Source organism: Callionymus lyra, chromosome 19, assembly GCF_982586985.1.
Source record: "Callionymus lyra chromosome 19, fCalLyr1.hap1.1, whole genome shotgun sequence".
Taxonomy (NCBI): Eukaryota; Metazoa; Chordata; class Actinopteri; order Syngnathiformes; family Callionymidae; genus Callionymus; species Callionymus lyra.
In genome coordinates, this window is record NC_141836.1 from 2,018,878 (window position 1) to 2,035,722 (window position 16,845).

The 16,845-nt window shown below is 41.9% G+C and overlaps 1 protein-coding gene across 3 annotated transcripts in view; it reads left to right on the forward strand.

The window, feature by feature from the left end:
- Positions 1–3,743: 3,743 nt before the first annotated feature.
- Positions 3,744–16,845, forward strand: part of chl1a (cell adhesion molecule L1-like a) — a 39,155-nt gene continuing 26,053 nt past the window's right edge. For all 3 annotated transcript variants that reach the window (XM_087780648.1, XM_087780646.1, XM_087780647.1), the window contains exons 1-14: positions 3,744–3,859; positions 7,072–7,214; positions 7,787–7,895; positions 7,964–8,151; positions 8,215–8,337; positions 12,035–12,205; positions 12,414–12,443; positions 12,928–13,036; positions 14,419–14,600; positions 14,658–14,792; positions 14,865–15,005; positions 15,876–15,987; positions 16,150–16,316; positions 16,567–16,732. In XM_087780648.1, coding sequence (XP_087636774.1) covers positions 7,145–7,214; positions 7,787–7,895; positions 7,964–8,151; positions 8,215–8,337; positions 12,035–12,205; positions 12,414–12,443; positions 12,928–13,036; positions 14,419–14,600; positions 14,658–14,792; positions 14,865–15,005; positions 15,876–15,987; positions 16,150–16,316; positions 16,567–16,732 — 1,703 coding nt within the window. In that variant the 5' untranslated portion in view covers positions 3,744–3,859; positions 7,072–7,144. The remainder of the gene's footprint in view (positions 3,860–7,071; positions 7,215–7,786; positions 7,896–7,963; positions 8,152–8,214; positions 8,338–12,034; positions 12,206–12,413; positions 12,444–12,927; positions 13,037–14,418; positions 14,601–14,657; positions 14,793–14,864; positions 15,006–15,875; positions 15,988–16,149; positions 16,317–16,566; positions 16,733–16,845) is intronic.

Here is a 16,845-nt window from a genome sequence, read left to right on the forward strand (position 1 = left end):
TTGTTACATTTAATTAAATTGAACAACTTAACACCACAAATTCATTTTTTATTTATTCTTTTTATTTTATAATAGTTTCTTAAGGGTGAATTTGTGTTGTATTTTTCCCACATAAAACTAATTCAGTCTGTTTCTCCAGGCATTTAAAATGTGATTTAGTTTAAAGTTGTATGTATTGAAACATTTCTTAACATCGACAGAAGAGCCTTTATTAAAGTAAAGTTTCACCTTCTTTTAAGAGCCTTATTGAGTTCTTTGTTAAACCATGTTCAAGCCTATAAGTACAATGAAGTGGAAGAACCTGCAACACTGAGCCTGGACAGATGGTCGTGGTCATCTGAACCCTCTTACGTCAGTTTTAGAAGCAGCCACGATGACGTCCCTGTCATCAGGTCCGTCTATTCTAAAGAAAGAATATTAAAGAATATTCAACGGGTGACTCGTGTGTGAGTCACACGAGAAGGTGTGTCGTCCTGTGTGTGTGTTTACTGCCCGAGCAAACATTGTCTTCTAACTATTATCCTGCTCTCGTCAAATCTTGATACTGTTTTCCTCGGAATGTCGTGCGTGTTGGAGTTTCGTGTCAGACTTGTAATTATGAAACGCCAGAGACGAAGAATACTTCGAGGAAGTGTGTCGTGGAGTAGAAATGTCGCCGTGCAGGAGTTTGACGGCAGAAGAGAAGTGTTGTGGTTTGTATTGGATCAGATTTAAGATCATTACAAAGAACCTGGTGATGAATGTGTCGAGGACTTGGATTATATCGAATGTTTTCATCATGTGGTTATTTTTACATAAATCTTTCTTCTGAATTAAACTTAACATGAGCCTTAAAACACCGACTACAGTTTGGTTCATGTGTTGACGCAGCATAAAGTAAAACGACACACTTTATAATATGTGTATTTGGAGTATTTTAGACGTGAGCAGATTCTGTAGATCCACGTGGATTCAGGAAGACTGTGAACGGTTTCTTCTTTGACTTGTAATACCTTAAATATAATATAATGTCTTCTCCATGACAAATCATATTTGACCTGATAGAATCTTTCTGTAGCAAAAAAATATTAACTTGTCGTTATTTATTAAAATATTTTGGGTAAAAAAAACCACGTTCACCCTTAGATGGAAGAATTATCAGCAATTAAACAAAGAAACTCTTGATCTGTTCCTTCTTTAATGTCCAGCAAACTGAAAAGTCTTATTCCCTCCAGAACCCTTGAAGCAGTTGTTTCCAGTTTGTGTCTTTGGATCAAATGTTTTTTAAATAAAACAACAACCTGTGGCTGTAAAGAAAAATATTGACTATAATGAGTCCAACCGTTTGTTTGTGAGCACAGTGACGTTGTGTGTTTGCGTGGGTTTACTCAGGGCACTCCGGTTTCCTCCCACAGTTTAAAAGCATAGAAATGATGGAGAATCTAATCAGTCCTCAGGTGTGTCTGAGTTCAGTGTCTCTTCTTCTTCTTCTTCTTCTTCTCTAACGAACAAACGCTAGAAAATGTTTCTTATTCATATTTGACTTCATGATTGATGTCTATCGTGCCTGGAAATGAAAGACAGCTATTGTTAGACTCTATTAAACAGTCGATACGTGAGTCAAATGTTGCAAATTTTCCGCCTCGTCCTGCGTTGGCAGCAAATCACGAAGTCATCTCAGGCTTTATTGTGGCTTGTTAGTGAAACTCACGCCTCTTCATTTATATCTCGTCTGGATGCGAGAAGAAAACACTTGATCATGATTCTCTGGATCAATAAAAAAACTGTGGATTGACTTTTCAGTGATGAATATTTTCTGTTGTTGGTGTAAAGTATTTAGTGAATGAAAACATGGACACACGTTTGTTGGCTTTAAACACATGAAGTGAGATGTTTGACGTTGTTATGAACCTTCATCTCAATGGATCCACACTCTGGTAGAAAGAGGTTGAGCTCCAACACTATATTCATCTGCGACGCACATGCTCTCGTGTCTGTTGTGCATTGAAGGCTCGACGGTTGTTCTGCCTTCAGGTCTTTTCTCTTAATCTCTTGAGCCTGTTTGAAGTGACGCCACCATTAACTTAAAGGAATAACTGACACTATTGTGTAATTATGACTCGTGTGGAGACGGTTTCAACTCTCACCTCGTGTGACGTTTACTCAAATGTATTTCATTTGTTTAGAAACATTCATGCTTTTAAATACATGATCAAAGCCTGATAGCGTCATGTTCACGATTGTATGTTTCCTTTCTTAGTACTTATTATTTTAAGTACATTGAAAATAATCTGTCATCTTGTGTAGTTTTCTGTGTGAGATCTTGTGTAGTTTCTCTGTGTGAGATATTGTGTAGTTTCTCTGTGTGAGATCTTGTGTAGTTTCTCTGTGTGAGATCTTGTGTAGTTTTCTGTGTGAGATCTTGTGTAGTTTTCTGTGTGAGATTTTATGTAGTTTCTCTGTGTGAGATCTTGTGTAGTTTTCTGTGTGAGATCTTGTGTAGTTTTCTGTGTGAGATATTGTGTAGTTTCTCTGTGTGAGATCTTGTGTAGTTTTCTATGTGAGATCTTGTGTAGTTTTCTGTGTGAGATATTGTGTAGTTTTCTGTGTGAGATCTTGTGTAGTTTTCTGTGTGAGATCTTGTGTAGTTTTCTGTGTGAGATCTTGTGTAGTTTTCAGTGTGAGATCTTGTGTAGTTTTCTGTGTGAGATATTGTGTAGTTTTCTGTGTGAGATCATGTGTAGTTTTCTGTGTGATATCTTGTGTAGTTTTCTGTGTGAGATCTTGTGTAGTTTCTCTGTGTGAGATCTTGTGTAGTTTTCTGTGTAACAGTCTCAGCAGAATGTGATTTATGTTTAAATATCATCTTCTAAACATTTGTGAATCTTTTGAAAAGCAGGATTAAATCGAAGTAAAAACATCTTAATTAAAGCCACAATTCATTCAATTGTTTAATGTCTGGTAATTAAACCTGTTTGTTGAGGATAAATATCCCCTGAATGTTTTTAATTGTATTTTCCTGGACTTGTGTATCCTTGTACTGTTTGTTTAGTCCTTGTATTTATTATTTGCTGGATATAAACTGCCTTCTTCGACTCAGACATTCGTGCAGCAGCTGCGTCGTTGTCACTCTCGGCAAACACAAATGCGACCTCTTGACACGAGATTCATCGTCGTCTTGTTTCGCCGCCGGACGAGAGCAGATCATCGGATGATACCAGGAAATTCATTTTTCTCGCTCCCTGAAGTGTGTTTTCAACTGCCTCCAGTCGGTCCCGGGCAGGTTCTCTCTTGAGCCCGTCTGTCAATACCCTGCAGGGGTGTGTGTGAGTGTGTGTGTGAGAGTGTGTGTGAGTGAAAACACACTCGCTCACATGCTTCAGGAGAAGATGACTCTCTTCTATGGAGAAACTGTCATTCAAACGACGGTGAAAATGTGGCAGGCGTCGTCTGTGGAAGGCGGGATGGTCACGACTAATGGGGGGAGAAGAGAAAGAGAGGGAAAGAGAGGGAAAGAGAAAGAAAGAGAGGGAAAAAGAGGGAGATATTCTTCTTCTTCTCCTCCTGATGCTGCCGGGTCGCCCTGCAGTGCTGCCTTTGTCTGCTTATTGTCAGCGGCTCAGAGCGTCTTTGCCGAGCGAGAGGCTTTGGCAACATATGTCACTTCAGTGAGTCTCCTGGAGTGTGTGTGTGTGTGCGAGTGTGTGTGGGTGTGTGTGGGGGGCCGGGCAAGGGGGCGTGGACCACGAGCCGGGGCGGGACTGGAAGGACATGTCAGAGGTTCTAGTGAACAGACGCTCGTAAGAATGATCTCCTGATGGGACCAAACTTTTCTCAATGGATTTGTAGTGACGCTGCTGCTCTCTGTAGAATGAAACCTGTGAGTATTGAAGCCAGAAAGTTTGAGTTAATTTAAGTTAAGTTCATTTAAACTTAAGTATAAATAAACTCAGTACTTGTATTTATACATGTCATGCTTTCATTTAATCATAAATTGTTCCTCTTGGTTCAAAGTTATTTCCTGATAGAAGAAGTTCTAGTTGAAATAAGAGGTGTGTGTGTGTTTGGGTGTGTTTGTGTGTGTGGGTGTGTTTGTGTGTGTGGGTGTGTGGAGTGTGTACTATGTCAACAAGGATTAGGTCTGTAGTGGTCACACTTTTCATGTATTGGCTTAGTAAACTCAATCCCTGTGGATTTGTGCCGACAACCTGCCATGTGTTGCGGTAAAAGATCTTTTAATTCTCACCAACAAACCTTGGCGTTTCCTCTCAACTGTTCCTGGAGTTCCTGACTTGGTTCTGCGTGTTCCAGCAAGTTGTTGAGAGTGACGTGAATAAAAGCTGCTGATTGGACAAACAAACAAGGTGTTGGGATCGACGCTCGCAGTCGAGATGAAACGAAAGACAACAAGTGATTCAAACTGTCAACACTGGTTGAGAAAATGGAGCTGAGCCAGAAGGCTGTATCTGTCCAAACACGCTGGTTAATGTCTGAAAAGATTGTTCCAAAGTCAAGGCTCCTCGACAAGAAGTGCTCGAGGACGCTTGACATGTTTATATATAATATAACAATAATTAAAACACATGATTATCTGTGTATTATTAACATTTATTTACTGAGGTGTAAAAACTTCAGTACACATCGTGTCAACATGACAGTTGAATTAAACTGAACCATTAGAAACAATTAAAGTTTTGAGATATTGAACATTTTTTACTCTTAAATGATCGACAGTTCTCTGCTTCTATCACTTTCCTCCTGTGATTTAAATTAAACCATGTTTGCAAGAAGATAAAAACTGTTATTACTCCAGTATTTACAGTCTGACTTCACCGCGGTTTGACCTGAAGAGTGAACGTGTCTTAATCTGTTGACTTCTAGTCGAGTGAGACGAGTTCTGCTCGTGCAAAAGCTACGTTGGTGTGTTTAATGTGTAGCCATTAGTTCACTATAACAAACAAGACGTTCATTTGTTTCTGCAGGTTTGTTGATACTTAGTTTATTTGATGTTTTTCAGTGTGTAAAAGTGTGTGATCCATTTGTTGTGGTGGCAGAGGTGAAGGTGTTGAGCATGTCATCTATTAAACAGAGGGTTGGCAGTTCAAGTCCTTGTCTCAGAGCCCTTGAGCAAGACCTTCCTGTAGTGAACACGGTGGTCCGAGGTTGTCAGTGGCAACAACACTCGTGTCAGTCCAGGTAGAAACATTGACCATCGGTGAAGAAGTCTGAGATAAAGTTGACATTCTTTCAATGACATACTGTCTCGAGGTCTTTGATCAGCAGGACATGACATCATAGGTTCTATCAACTGTTGACGGACAGCTGCCGGAGCGTGTTGTTGACGTGTGTCATCTCTGCTCAGTCGTGACTCTCGTGCTTCACTTGTTTCTTGTGATCGTGTCCATCGGTCGGACGAGCGTCCACGCAGAATCCAGATCACAGTCAGATGGAACCTTGTTTGCAGTTGCGTGAAAGAATGATCAAGCGAGTGTAATAGCATCAGACTAAGGGGATAAAGAAGCTTGTGTCTCTATAACGCAGCAAAATGTCGGTTAACTCTGCAGGAACAAACCAGTCAGCTTTGTTAACCATTTAATCCAGCAGAGATAATCACAATAAAGACCCTAATGCAGATTCCACTCTCCACAATCTCTCCATTTGTTTAATTGATTGCAACTTGAAGCAGATTACGTTGGAATGTAGTCTTCAACAATTACATGTCTCCATAAGAAGCCTGGTGTCCTGGGAAGACCTCCGAGTGAGGAGCTGGTCCTCGGATTAGCACGAGGGCGAACCCTCCTGGCAGAGACTGGCCGTCGCTGCGAGGACTGAGCCGTGAAACACTGATGGGTTCGGGCCAACTTATCGTGAGCCATCCTGGAGCAGCGACTCCATGTGCGCCAGTGGTCTCGCTGTAGACCCGCCAGCATCCACGGGTCACAGGAAGATCTCCAGACAATGTTCTACGTCAACTGTTAGAAACCACTGACACCGAGTCGCTGAAGTCAGTCGGAAATAACGCATGAATGAAAGTGAGAAGTCAAGCCACTGGTTTCCTGAAGTCTTTAGAGAAACTTTGTGACTCCGGATGAATCCTGGTGAACTAAGAACATTAAAGATGTAACTTTGCATCGACAGTCGAGCTACGATGAACGTTGGATGTTGCATCACTAGTTATTCTAAGTTATATACCAGTGGAAGAAACCACTGCGTTATTTCAATAGATTTGTTCCTCCATGTCTGGACCTCGTTTCTCAACCGACTGTCCTGACAATCTCAAAACATATGTATCCATGTTTAAGATGAAACATTTCTCTCTATTAAATAAGTCAAATGTATATTTTTATATCCATCTGATTGGAAAAAATAGAAATAAAAAAAACTCTCTTATTCTGCATTTTTACTTTATAACGCGTAAAAACATTTACAACAACTTGCAACAGTTGGTGATTTATAATCAAATTAAACTGCAATATAGTAAAGATTGCTTATTTTTATGTATTTATTTATTCATTTCCTGGGTCTGTGTGGCTCCTTCACCAGAATACACAGTTGATAACATCTGGAAATTAAAGGTCAGATCTGAAGAACCTTTAAGAAATGTATGGAAATCCTTCACTTCACATTCCAGCCTCGTATTTTTAAACGTGTTGGACTTGAAGAAGGTTTTTCTGTTGAACATTTCTTTGCATAACATTTCCATGACTGTCTTCACTCCTCCAGCCTTGAACGTTGCAAATTCTCCTCCACGTCTGTCGCTATAGTTCGTTCACTGTTGACGCCTTCAAAATAAAATTAATGTTTTTTTTAATTCAAGCTTCCGAAACATCAGTTTAATGTCTTAGTATTAGTTTGAACTGTTACAGTTAATCTGTCAAACAAAAGTCAATGATGTTTTTAAATGTTCTCAAGGTTACTCTTGAAGAAACCTCATAGAAATCCTCGCATACATGATGATTTAGTTTCTCTCTCTGGTTATGTCTGGGCGTCTTTTGAAGGTGTGACTATCTTAGGATTTAACTCTGTATTAAATCTTACCTGATGTTCCAGGATGTGGTCTTGTCCTCACTGTTTGTTTATTCGTGGCCTCAGGTCGTGTGCGCCTCACAAACTGACACCAGTTGAGCATCAGAACATTCCCTGGTCTGCACGTCCAGAGAGTGGAATGAGGTTAACGCTCGCTCTGCTCGTGGCCTTGAGCGCCGCCGTCTCAGGACTGGAGATTCCACTGGAAGGTGAGTCGCCGCCGTGATACATAAACACAATATATCTCTCATCAGCGTCGGATCACAGGATCCAGGTCGATTTAGCCACGATTGTGTTCGAGAAAAGTTATTCTCAGCCACTGATGTGTCGTGAGCATCAACACAACTGTTGTGTTTGTCAATCAGTGATTGTCTCGCTGGCGTCCGCGAGTCCGTCCTCGCTGTGACTCCATCAGTGGGAAGTCAACCGGTGTTTGGAATCAAGACTGTTGGTGGAAACATGCACTGAAAGATAACACAGAACACGAGACAGTGCAAGTTTGTGTGTTGTTGTGTGTTGTTACTTCACACACGGTTCTGGAGACTTCATTTGTCCGTGATTTGTGTGAACAAACAAGACATGATAATTGAACATTTCATGTTTGTTTTTGTGTCTTAATAATCTTACAAAACACACTCGTTACACAACAACGTCGAAGTCAAACTGTGTCTTTTTAAATTGGTCTCATATGTTTTCGCACCAACGTTGATAGAAACTCTGATGGAATCTCTGAGAGGAGAAACTATTTCTTGATTAATTTTTAACTCTGTTCTTCTCACAGTGGAGCAGCTTCCGACCATCTTCTCACACACATCAGGTCCAATCGTTGCCCTTCCTTACGACAGCACTGTTACCATCCAATGTAAAGCCAAAGGCAATCCTCCTCCACAGTGAGTTCTTTGGAAAAAAACAACCTTTTCTTGCTCAAAAACACTGATTTTCTTCCACGATCCTGCAGGTACAAGTGGACAAAAGACGGCCTGGACTTTGTACCTCCTCACCTGACGTCTTTCACAGCCGAGCAAACCGATGGTGACCTCGTGCTTTCTGACAAGAAACTGGCTCAGTTCCAGGGCAAATATCGATGCTTCGCCTTCAACTACTTAGGAACAGCGGTGACGGAGGAGATCGAAGTAGTCGTGACCAGTGAGTTCAACGCTTGTCTTCACGAACCTGCGTCGACCTTCATCAACTCTTCTCTCACCACAGAAGCGCCCAAGTTTCCCAAGGAGCTCAAAGAACCGTTGGTGGTGGAGGTGGGTCAGCCCTTCGTGCTCCACTGTAACCCTCCGGTCGGCGTCGCTCCCAGAAAGATCCACTGGATGTCTATGGGTGAGTCCGGAGATGTTCAGAACCTCCAGCTCGTGACACACGTCCGTGACACCAGTCATTATCAACTTTCCTGACACAGAAAATCTAACAATTCAAATCTAAAAACGGACTCTTCGGGAGAGAAGATGTTTCTCCAGAGTCTCTGAGACTTTCTTCTGCGAGCTCCTGATATTTTCCAATTCCTTCTTCGCTGCTCGAGACTGAACTGTGACAAAGTCTTTCATCTGTCGTTTGTCTTTGATCATGATGTTCGCTCGATCGTCCATCACCACGTGGTCGGTTCTTATCAGGAGGTCCAACAGGATCTTCGCCGGGTCATTCCCGGGTGTTCCCCCTCTTGACCTCGGGGTCTCCAGATTGTATTCTGATTTTTTCTTTTACAAACCATTAAATTCTATATTTTATAATAATCATTAAAATGATTTATTTCATGATAATTGTCCGTGAACCTCAGATTCAACGAACACAAAATGGAAATCATTGTTTGGATGATTTTAAGAACCGGCTTCAAAGGAGTTTCTTAACTTCTCTGGAGTTGAACTCGGTCGTGCTCGGCGGTGCATGAATGTTGATGCGTCGAGTGCGAAGGATGAAACGCATTCCTTGGCGAGCGAGAGGCGCAGGAGGTCGGAACCAAACTTGCTAAATAAGGAAATCTGACGAGGAGGAGTTTTTATGGTGGAATGACCTCATCGTTGGCGATTCATGTCTGGATTATTACGAGAGTAATGTGCTTGTGATCAAAACGTTTGGAAACATGACGGCAACGTTTACTCGTTCATTGGGTTGAACAAACAGAATCATGGCTTCTTCATTTATGAGTTTCTCATCATCTCAGGAGGTCGTAAAAGTGTCTTCGCTGTAAGTGAGAAGAAACAAGACGATCTCAGAGAAACCGAGTCGACCTGAGACTTAATTAATGGTTCGGCGTGAACCAAACAAGTTCTGCTCGTGGCTCCAGGAAGTCTAGAGTTTGTCGACCAATCGTCGCTGACGCTGCGAACTGAGGCTTGTTTGACGTTTGAACATCTGAAACTGGATGTTCTGCTCTTGAGCTGGTGAAGAACGTTGAAGCTGCGACAGTGTTAATGGGCTGCAGACGTGGACGATGCAGGAGGTCACTGAGATCTGGTTTTAATGATCTTTTAAAAGCGCTGGCGTGTCACGTTGAGCTTTTAAAGCTCCGTCTGGAGTATCAACAAAATGTCTCTGTCATCGCGTAACATGAGCTCCGGCAGCACCAGATCTGAGCTGTCAATCATTCAGGAGAATGTGTTTTGTTTCTTTTCACATTTTTCCTGAGAGTTGTTACTGTTGACGTCGACGCAAATCACACGTTTCCTGCTTCAGATAATCCTTCGAGGAACACTTTTCATTATGTTCTGGAATGTGATGAAAGAACCATCTTTGCAAAGTCAGTGAGCCAATGAGAGAGCAGCCTCGGTGCACATGCTTGCATGAAACAACAAACATCAACAAATACTTTTGCTCCGTCGTTGAGACATTTATGAAGATCGCGTTTGATGTTATGGACTCAAGTAAGTAAGTAAGTAATATTTATTTATATAGCACTTTTCGAGACCAGGGTCACAAAGCGCTTAGACAATCAAAACAATACTCAAAAAAGTACATACTTTAAAGATCAAGATAATACTGAGAACAACACATGAGTTCGAGAAATTCAAGGAAAAGCCTGAACAAATAGAAACGTCTTAAGATGTTTCTTAAAGGAGTCAGTAGATCATCAAGCGCAAAGAGAGAGAAGATCGTTCCAAAGCTTAGGAGCAACAGCCTGAAAAGATTTCTCTCCTCTGGTCCTGAAGTAGTGGAGATAATTGCGATATTCGATATTGGTTTCTTGAATTGCGATATCGATATTAATGCGATATTTTTTTCTTTCACCTAAAAATGCAGCCACGTGCACGTGTGAGTACTGTAGTGAAGGTCTGGGGGTTTATAGAAGGAAAACGATGATATTTCGTTTATTTCCGCGCTTCAGTGTCAACATGATGGTAGAAAAATATCACTTCTAACGCTCAGTCTTGTGGGACTTGCATCGGTTTCCCGCCAAACTGAGCGACATCAGAGAGGAGCCGCCGGCGCGTCGTGATATCACCAAATCAATAATTAATCCACCTCCTTGTACACGCACACATAACACTTTATAAATGACGCTAACAACTTAGCTCGTTAGCATACGGTGAAGACAGACAGGTTTGTTTGTAAGTTCACCATCTTCTAAGAAAACAACTGAGACGAGATGAAAAGTTCTTACAATATGTTGCTTTAACAAAGGAGGTTGAAAGAGACGAGTGACTGGATCACTAGTGTTTGACTAGATCATAAGTTAGTATTACTTCTGTGGATCACTAGTGTTTGACTAGATCATAAGTTAGTATTACTTCACTGGATCACTAGTGTTTGACTAGATCATAAGTTAGTATTACTTCACTGGATCACTAGTGTTTGACTAGATCATAAGTTAGTATTACTTCACTGGATCACTAGTGTTTGACTAGATCACAAGTTAGTATTACTTCACTGGATCACTAGTGTTTGACTAGATCATAAGTTAGTATTACTTCACTGGATCACTAGTGTTTGACTAGATCATAAGTTAGTATTACTTCACTGGATCACTAGTGTTTGACTAGATCATAAGTTAGTATTACTTCACTGGATCACTAGTGTTTGACTAGATCAAAAGTTAGTATTACTTCACTGGATCACTAGTGTTTGACTAGATCATAAGTTAGTATTACTTCACTGGATCACTAGTGTTTGACTAGATCAGAAGTTAGTATTACTTCACTGGATCACTAGTGTTTGGCTAGATCATAAGTTAGTATTACTTCACTGGATCACTAGTGTTTGACTAGATCATAAGTTAGTATTACTTCACTGGATCACTAGTGTTTGACTAGATCAGAAGTTAGTATTACTTCACTGGATCACTAGTGTTTGACTAGATCATAAGTTAGTATTACTTCACTGGATCACTAGTGTTTGACTAGATCATAAGTTAGTATTACTTCACTGGATCACTAGTGTTTGACTAGATCATAAGTTAGTATTACTTCTGTGTATATACTAAGCTAATTCAGCGCCGCAAGACAGGTCGCCATAGCAACCGAGCCTAGCAAGCGGCGCCGCACAGTTCACAGACGGACGGAGACGTAAACGACAACGAGACATAGAAGTACAAACTGAAACTTTACAGAACGTAAAACTGGTTCGTCAAAGTGTGCGTTTAAAAATGCTTGATTTATACAATAAAAAATTAATTCTCACATGTTTTTTAAAGCATATATCCTGCATCTTTAGAGTAAAGCACTAAATCAGGACTAAACTGACATAAAACTTGACATTTGTTTTGGTTCGTGACGAGTCGCTGAGTCTTCTTCAAACAGCAGACGAGGTTTAAACGATGACCTCAATCTCTGCTCCATCATATCAAACCACTAGTTGACTGAAAGAGCGCCACCTACTGAGCGCTGATGACAGTGTATCATGAAACTGAATCATGAAGCATCATTAACCCAGAGCTGCTCTTTGATAGGCTGATAATTGCTGTGTTATTGACCCACGTATGACTAAAAACTCAGATAATAACTCCAGTAAATGAATCATCTCTGCAGTAGATTGACAGAAATGAAAACATGAACCTCAGGATGTTGACATAAAGATTTCCTCGCAGGTCTGCAGCACATCACGCAGGACGAGCGAGTTTCCATGGGCACTAATGGGAACCTGTACTTCTCCAACGCTCTACCTAAGGACAGTCGCCATGACTACTGCTGCTTCGCCGACTTCCCCAGAATACGCACCATCGTGCACAAGTCGGCGATGGCTGTCGTGGTCAAGACACGTGAGTCCAGACTGATCCGTGACAAGTTGCTCGTGTTGGATCATCTGAAGGATGATGGTTTTCTTGGTGAACAAGTTAGAATCTTCTTCTCTCCACCGACACGTTCATCTCTTGCATTCCAAGTCTGCGGGCCTGTCGGGTCACGTTACAGTTTACGGAAGTTGAACAGAGATTAAAGAAAAGATGTTTGTTTTTGTCGCCCTGACAGCTGGGAATGAGTCTGACGGCGGCAGATCCTGTAAGTGACCATGTTTAACATGTTTTATCTGAATTAAAAGTGTTTTTTAATCATGATTTGATATGAAACAATCAAACAAATGTGAAATGACATCATGAAAGTGTCGGGAAGCAGAAAAGTTTCACAATTAAAAGTATATTTATTGTATTTTATCCTGTAACTTTCCCTCCATTTACTCGTAAGAATATAACGTTTGCTCATCACTGCAGAAAAAAACGTCCTAAATGATTATTAAAACTGGAAACAATCTTCATGTAATGATGCAGTTAATTATAATGTAATGACTCATTGGTTTGTCCTGAAAATCCATTTATTATCGTAAATATCATAGGAATGAACTAAAACATCCACGTTTTCACTGACATTTATAACATTCTTCACTGTGATAACCAAAGATATTATTCTTTTGTTCTTTATAAATTAAAGTTTCTGTTAAAATGTATTTGTTTAAACGAGTCTCGACTAAGAATCTTCTCTTCATTAGATTTACCTGAGATGAGAAAACCGCAGTTTCTGCTGCCCTCTGGTGTTCAGACGGCGAAGGTGCTGCAGAAGGGAGAAGAGCTGCAGCTCGAGTGTTTGCCTGAAGGATTGTAGGTGTCAAGACATCTGTCCCTCATGCTGTCCTTCATTCTGTCCCTCATTCTGTCCTTCATTCTGTCCCTCATTCTGTCCTTCATTCTGTCCTTCATTCTGTCCCTCATTCTGTCCCCTATTCTGTCCTTCATTCTGTCCTTCATTCTGTCCTTCATTCTGTCCCTCATTCTGTCCTTCATTCTGTCCCTCATTCTGTCCCTCATTCTGTCCTTCATTCTGTCCCTCATTCTGTCCTTCATTCTGTCCCTCATTCTGTCCCTCATTCTGTCCTTCATTCTGTCCTTCATTCTGTCCCTCATTCTGTCCTTCATTCTGTCCTTCATTCTGTCCCTCATTCTGTCCTTCATTCTGTCCCTCATTCTGTCCCCTATTCTGTCCTTCATTCTGTCCATCATTCTGTCCTTCATTCTGTCCTTCATTCTGTCCTTCATTCTGTCCATCATTCTGTCCTTCATTCTGTCCATCATTCTGTCCTTCATTCTGTCCTTCATTCTGTCCTTCATTCTGTCCTTCATTCTGTCCATCATTCTGTCCCTCATTCTGTCCCTCATTTTGTCCTTCATTCTGTCCTTCATTCTGTCCTTCATTCTGTCCTTCATTCTGTCCCTCATTCTGTCCATCATTCTGTCCTTCATTCTGTCCTTCATCCTGTCCTTCATCCTGTCCTTCATTCTGTCCTTCATTCTGTCCCCTATTCTGTCCTTCATTCTGTCCTTCATTCTGTCCCTCATTCTGTCCCTCATTCTGTCCTTCATTCTGTCCCTCATTCTGTCCTTCATTCCGTCCTTCATTCTGTCCTTCATTCCGTCCTTCATTCTGTCCTTCATTCTGTCCCTCATTCTGTCCCCTATTCTGTCCTTCATTCTGTCCTTCATTCTGTCCATCATTCTGTCCTTCATTCTGTCCTTCATTCTGTCCCTCATTCTGTCCATCATTCTGTCTTTCATTATGTCCTTCATTCTGTCCTTCATTCTGTCCCTCATTCTGTCCCCTATTCTGTCCTTCATTCTGTCCATCATTCTGTCCCTCATTCTGTCCTTCATTCTGTCCCTCATTCTGTCCCCTATTCTGTCCTTCATTCTGTCCTTCATTCTGTCCTTCATTCTGTCCCTCATTCTGTCCCCTATTCTGTCCTTCATTCTGTCCTTCATCCTGTCCTTCATTCTGTCCCTCATTCTGTCCTTCATTCTGTCCTTCATTCTGTCCCTCATTCTGTCCCCTATTCTGTCCTTCATTCTGTCCTTCATTCTGTCCATCATTCTGTCCCTCATTCTGTCCTTCATTCTGTCCTTCATCCTGTCCTTCATTCTGTCTTCTACTCTGTCTTTTACATTGTCCTCAACTCTTCTCATCTGTCTTCTCTCCCGTCTGTCTTCAGTCCAACTCCTCGGGTGGAGTGGATGAGATTCGGCGAACAAATGAATCCGAAGGCAAACTTCAGCAACTTCAACAAGATGCTGACGATCCCTGCGGTGGAGGACAAGGATCAAGGGAAGTACATGTGTTTCGCCAACAGCTCTGCTGGTAAAGAAGTTCACTACTTCGACGTCATCGTTGAAGGTGAGTGACGACGTCTCCTCCGTCCAGACATGGATCCGTCATGAGTTTGTTCTCCAGAACCTCCTCGTTGGATCTCAGGACCTCCTCAGAGTCAGCTGACCGTCATCGGCTCCGATGTCACCATCAAGTGTTCGGTCAGTGGAACTCCAGCGCCGGCCATCGTGTGGAGGAGGAACGGAGACATCTTGGAAGGTGAACCTTCTTGTGGAGCTCATGTTCGTAGACTGAATGTTTCTCTTACGGTTTAAACCTTCAAATCTCCAGACGAGCCTCTGAGCAACAGGCGAGTGCTGGAGGACACGGTGGTCATTCACAACACCGTCCCTGAGGACAACGCCGTCTTCCAGTGCGAGGCGTCCAACAGACACGGGACCATCATGGCCAACATCAACATCGTGGTCATGAGTGAGTCCAACATCGTGCTAGTGAAGCTTCAGGAGGTTTCAGTGAAACACAGAATTGTTTCTTCTTTGAAAATGAAAACATTGTATTATGAAAGTTTCATAATATTCACCAAGAGATGGTTGAAAGTTTCATAATACTGCATCACAATACTTCATCAGCTGTGTCACGATACTTCATCAGCTGTGTCATGATACTTCATCAGCTGTGTCACGATACTTTATCAGCTGTGTCATGATACTTCATCAGCTGTGTCATGATACTTCATCAGCTGTGTCACGATACTTCATCAGCTGTATCATGATACTTCATCAGCTGTGTCACGATACTTCATCAGCTGTGTCATGATACTTCATCAGCTGTGTCACGATACTTCATCAGCTGTGTCACGATACTTCATCAGCTGTGTCATGATACTTCATCAGCTGTGTCACGATACTTCATCAGCTGTGTCACAATACTTTATCATCTGTTTCACGATACTTCATCAGCTGTTTCATGAAACTTCATCAGCTGTTTCATAAAACTTTCATGACGCTTCAGCTGTTTCATGAAACTTTCATGACACTTCAGATGTTTGATGAAACCTCATCAACTTTTTCATGAAACATCATCAACTGTTTTAATGAAACTTTAATTAAACATCATCAACTGTTTCATGAAACTTTCATGAAACTTAATCAGATATTTCATGAAACACCATCAGCTGTTTCATGAAACATCATCAGCTGTTTCATGAGACTTCATCAGCTGTTTCATGAAACATCATCAGCTGTTTCATGAGACTTCATCAGCTGTTTCATGAAACTTCATCAGCTGTTTCGTGAAGCCTCATCGACGCGGGTATAATGCGATGTTTTTCCCACATTCCAGATCTGGCTCCTATGATGCTGACCAAAGACTACCACGACTACACTGTGATTGAAGGAGGAAACATCACCATGAACTGCAGCGTCTTCGGTTCTCCACCAGCAACCATCTCCTGGTGAGTGAGATCTCATGGAGGAACATCAGCTTCAAAGGTCGGTCGTCCTGAAGAGACTCGGAGTAGAGCTGTCCATCCCACACATGGAAGAACACCAGTTGTTTTACTGAACGTTTATTTGTTATCTTCAAAAATGAAAGATCCTTCTGTGTCGTCCTCCAGGTCCACGGATGAAAACCCGGAGATAAAGGACCAGGAGCGTTTTTCTCTGCTCAAGAACGGGTCGTTGCAGGTCCAGGCGGTGGAGAAGGACGACAGCCAGGAATACTTGTGTGGCGCTGCTAACTCGGAGGGCAAGTCGGCCATCACGGCCGTGCTCAGTGTCAAAGGTGAAGAACCAGAGAAGCCGTTAGAGCTGGACTGAGATCAGTTCTCTCAGGGATCACATGACTGCAGCTCTCAGGCTTTATTTCTTCTTCTTGTCTTCACTACATGTGGACATTTAAACCCTTTTTAATCAGATTAATCTTTCCTTCTGTTTATTATTCAACAATATTGAACGTTTTTCTTACTTTTCAAGAGTTATTCGATTCGTATTTCAAGCGATTGTTTGTCACACGAGTGCGTTTGTGTTTCCAGACGCGACGAGGATCGTGGCGGCGCCTCAGAGCGCTGAGGTCACCAGCGGCTCCACGGCCCAGTTCACCTGCCAGGCCCGGTACGACCGGAGCCTGCAGGGGAGCTTCCAGCTGCTGTGGACGAAAGACGGAACGTCCATCCCTCCGTCCTCCGATCACACCTCCAGGTACTTTCATGGTCTTCACGTGTTCGAGAGAGAAAAGAAAAGTCATTATTTCTTCGTCATCATCGCAGCTTCAGGTGGATTTAACTTCCTCTCGTCTCCTCCGAGATCAAACC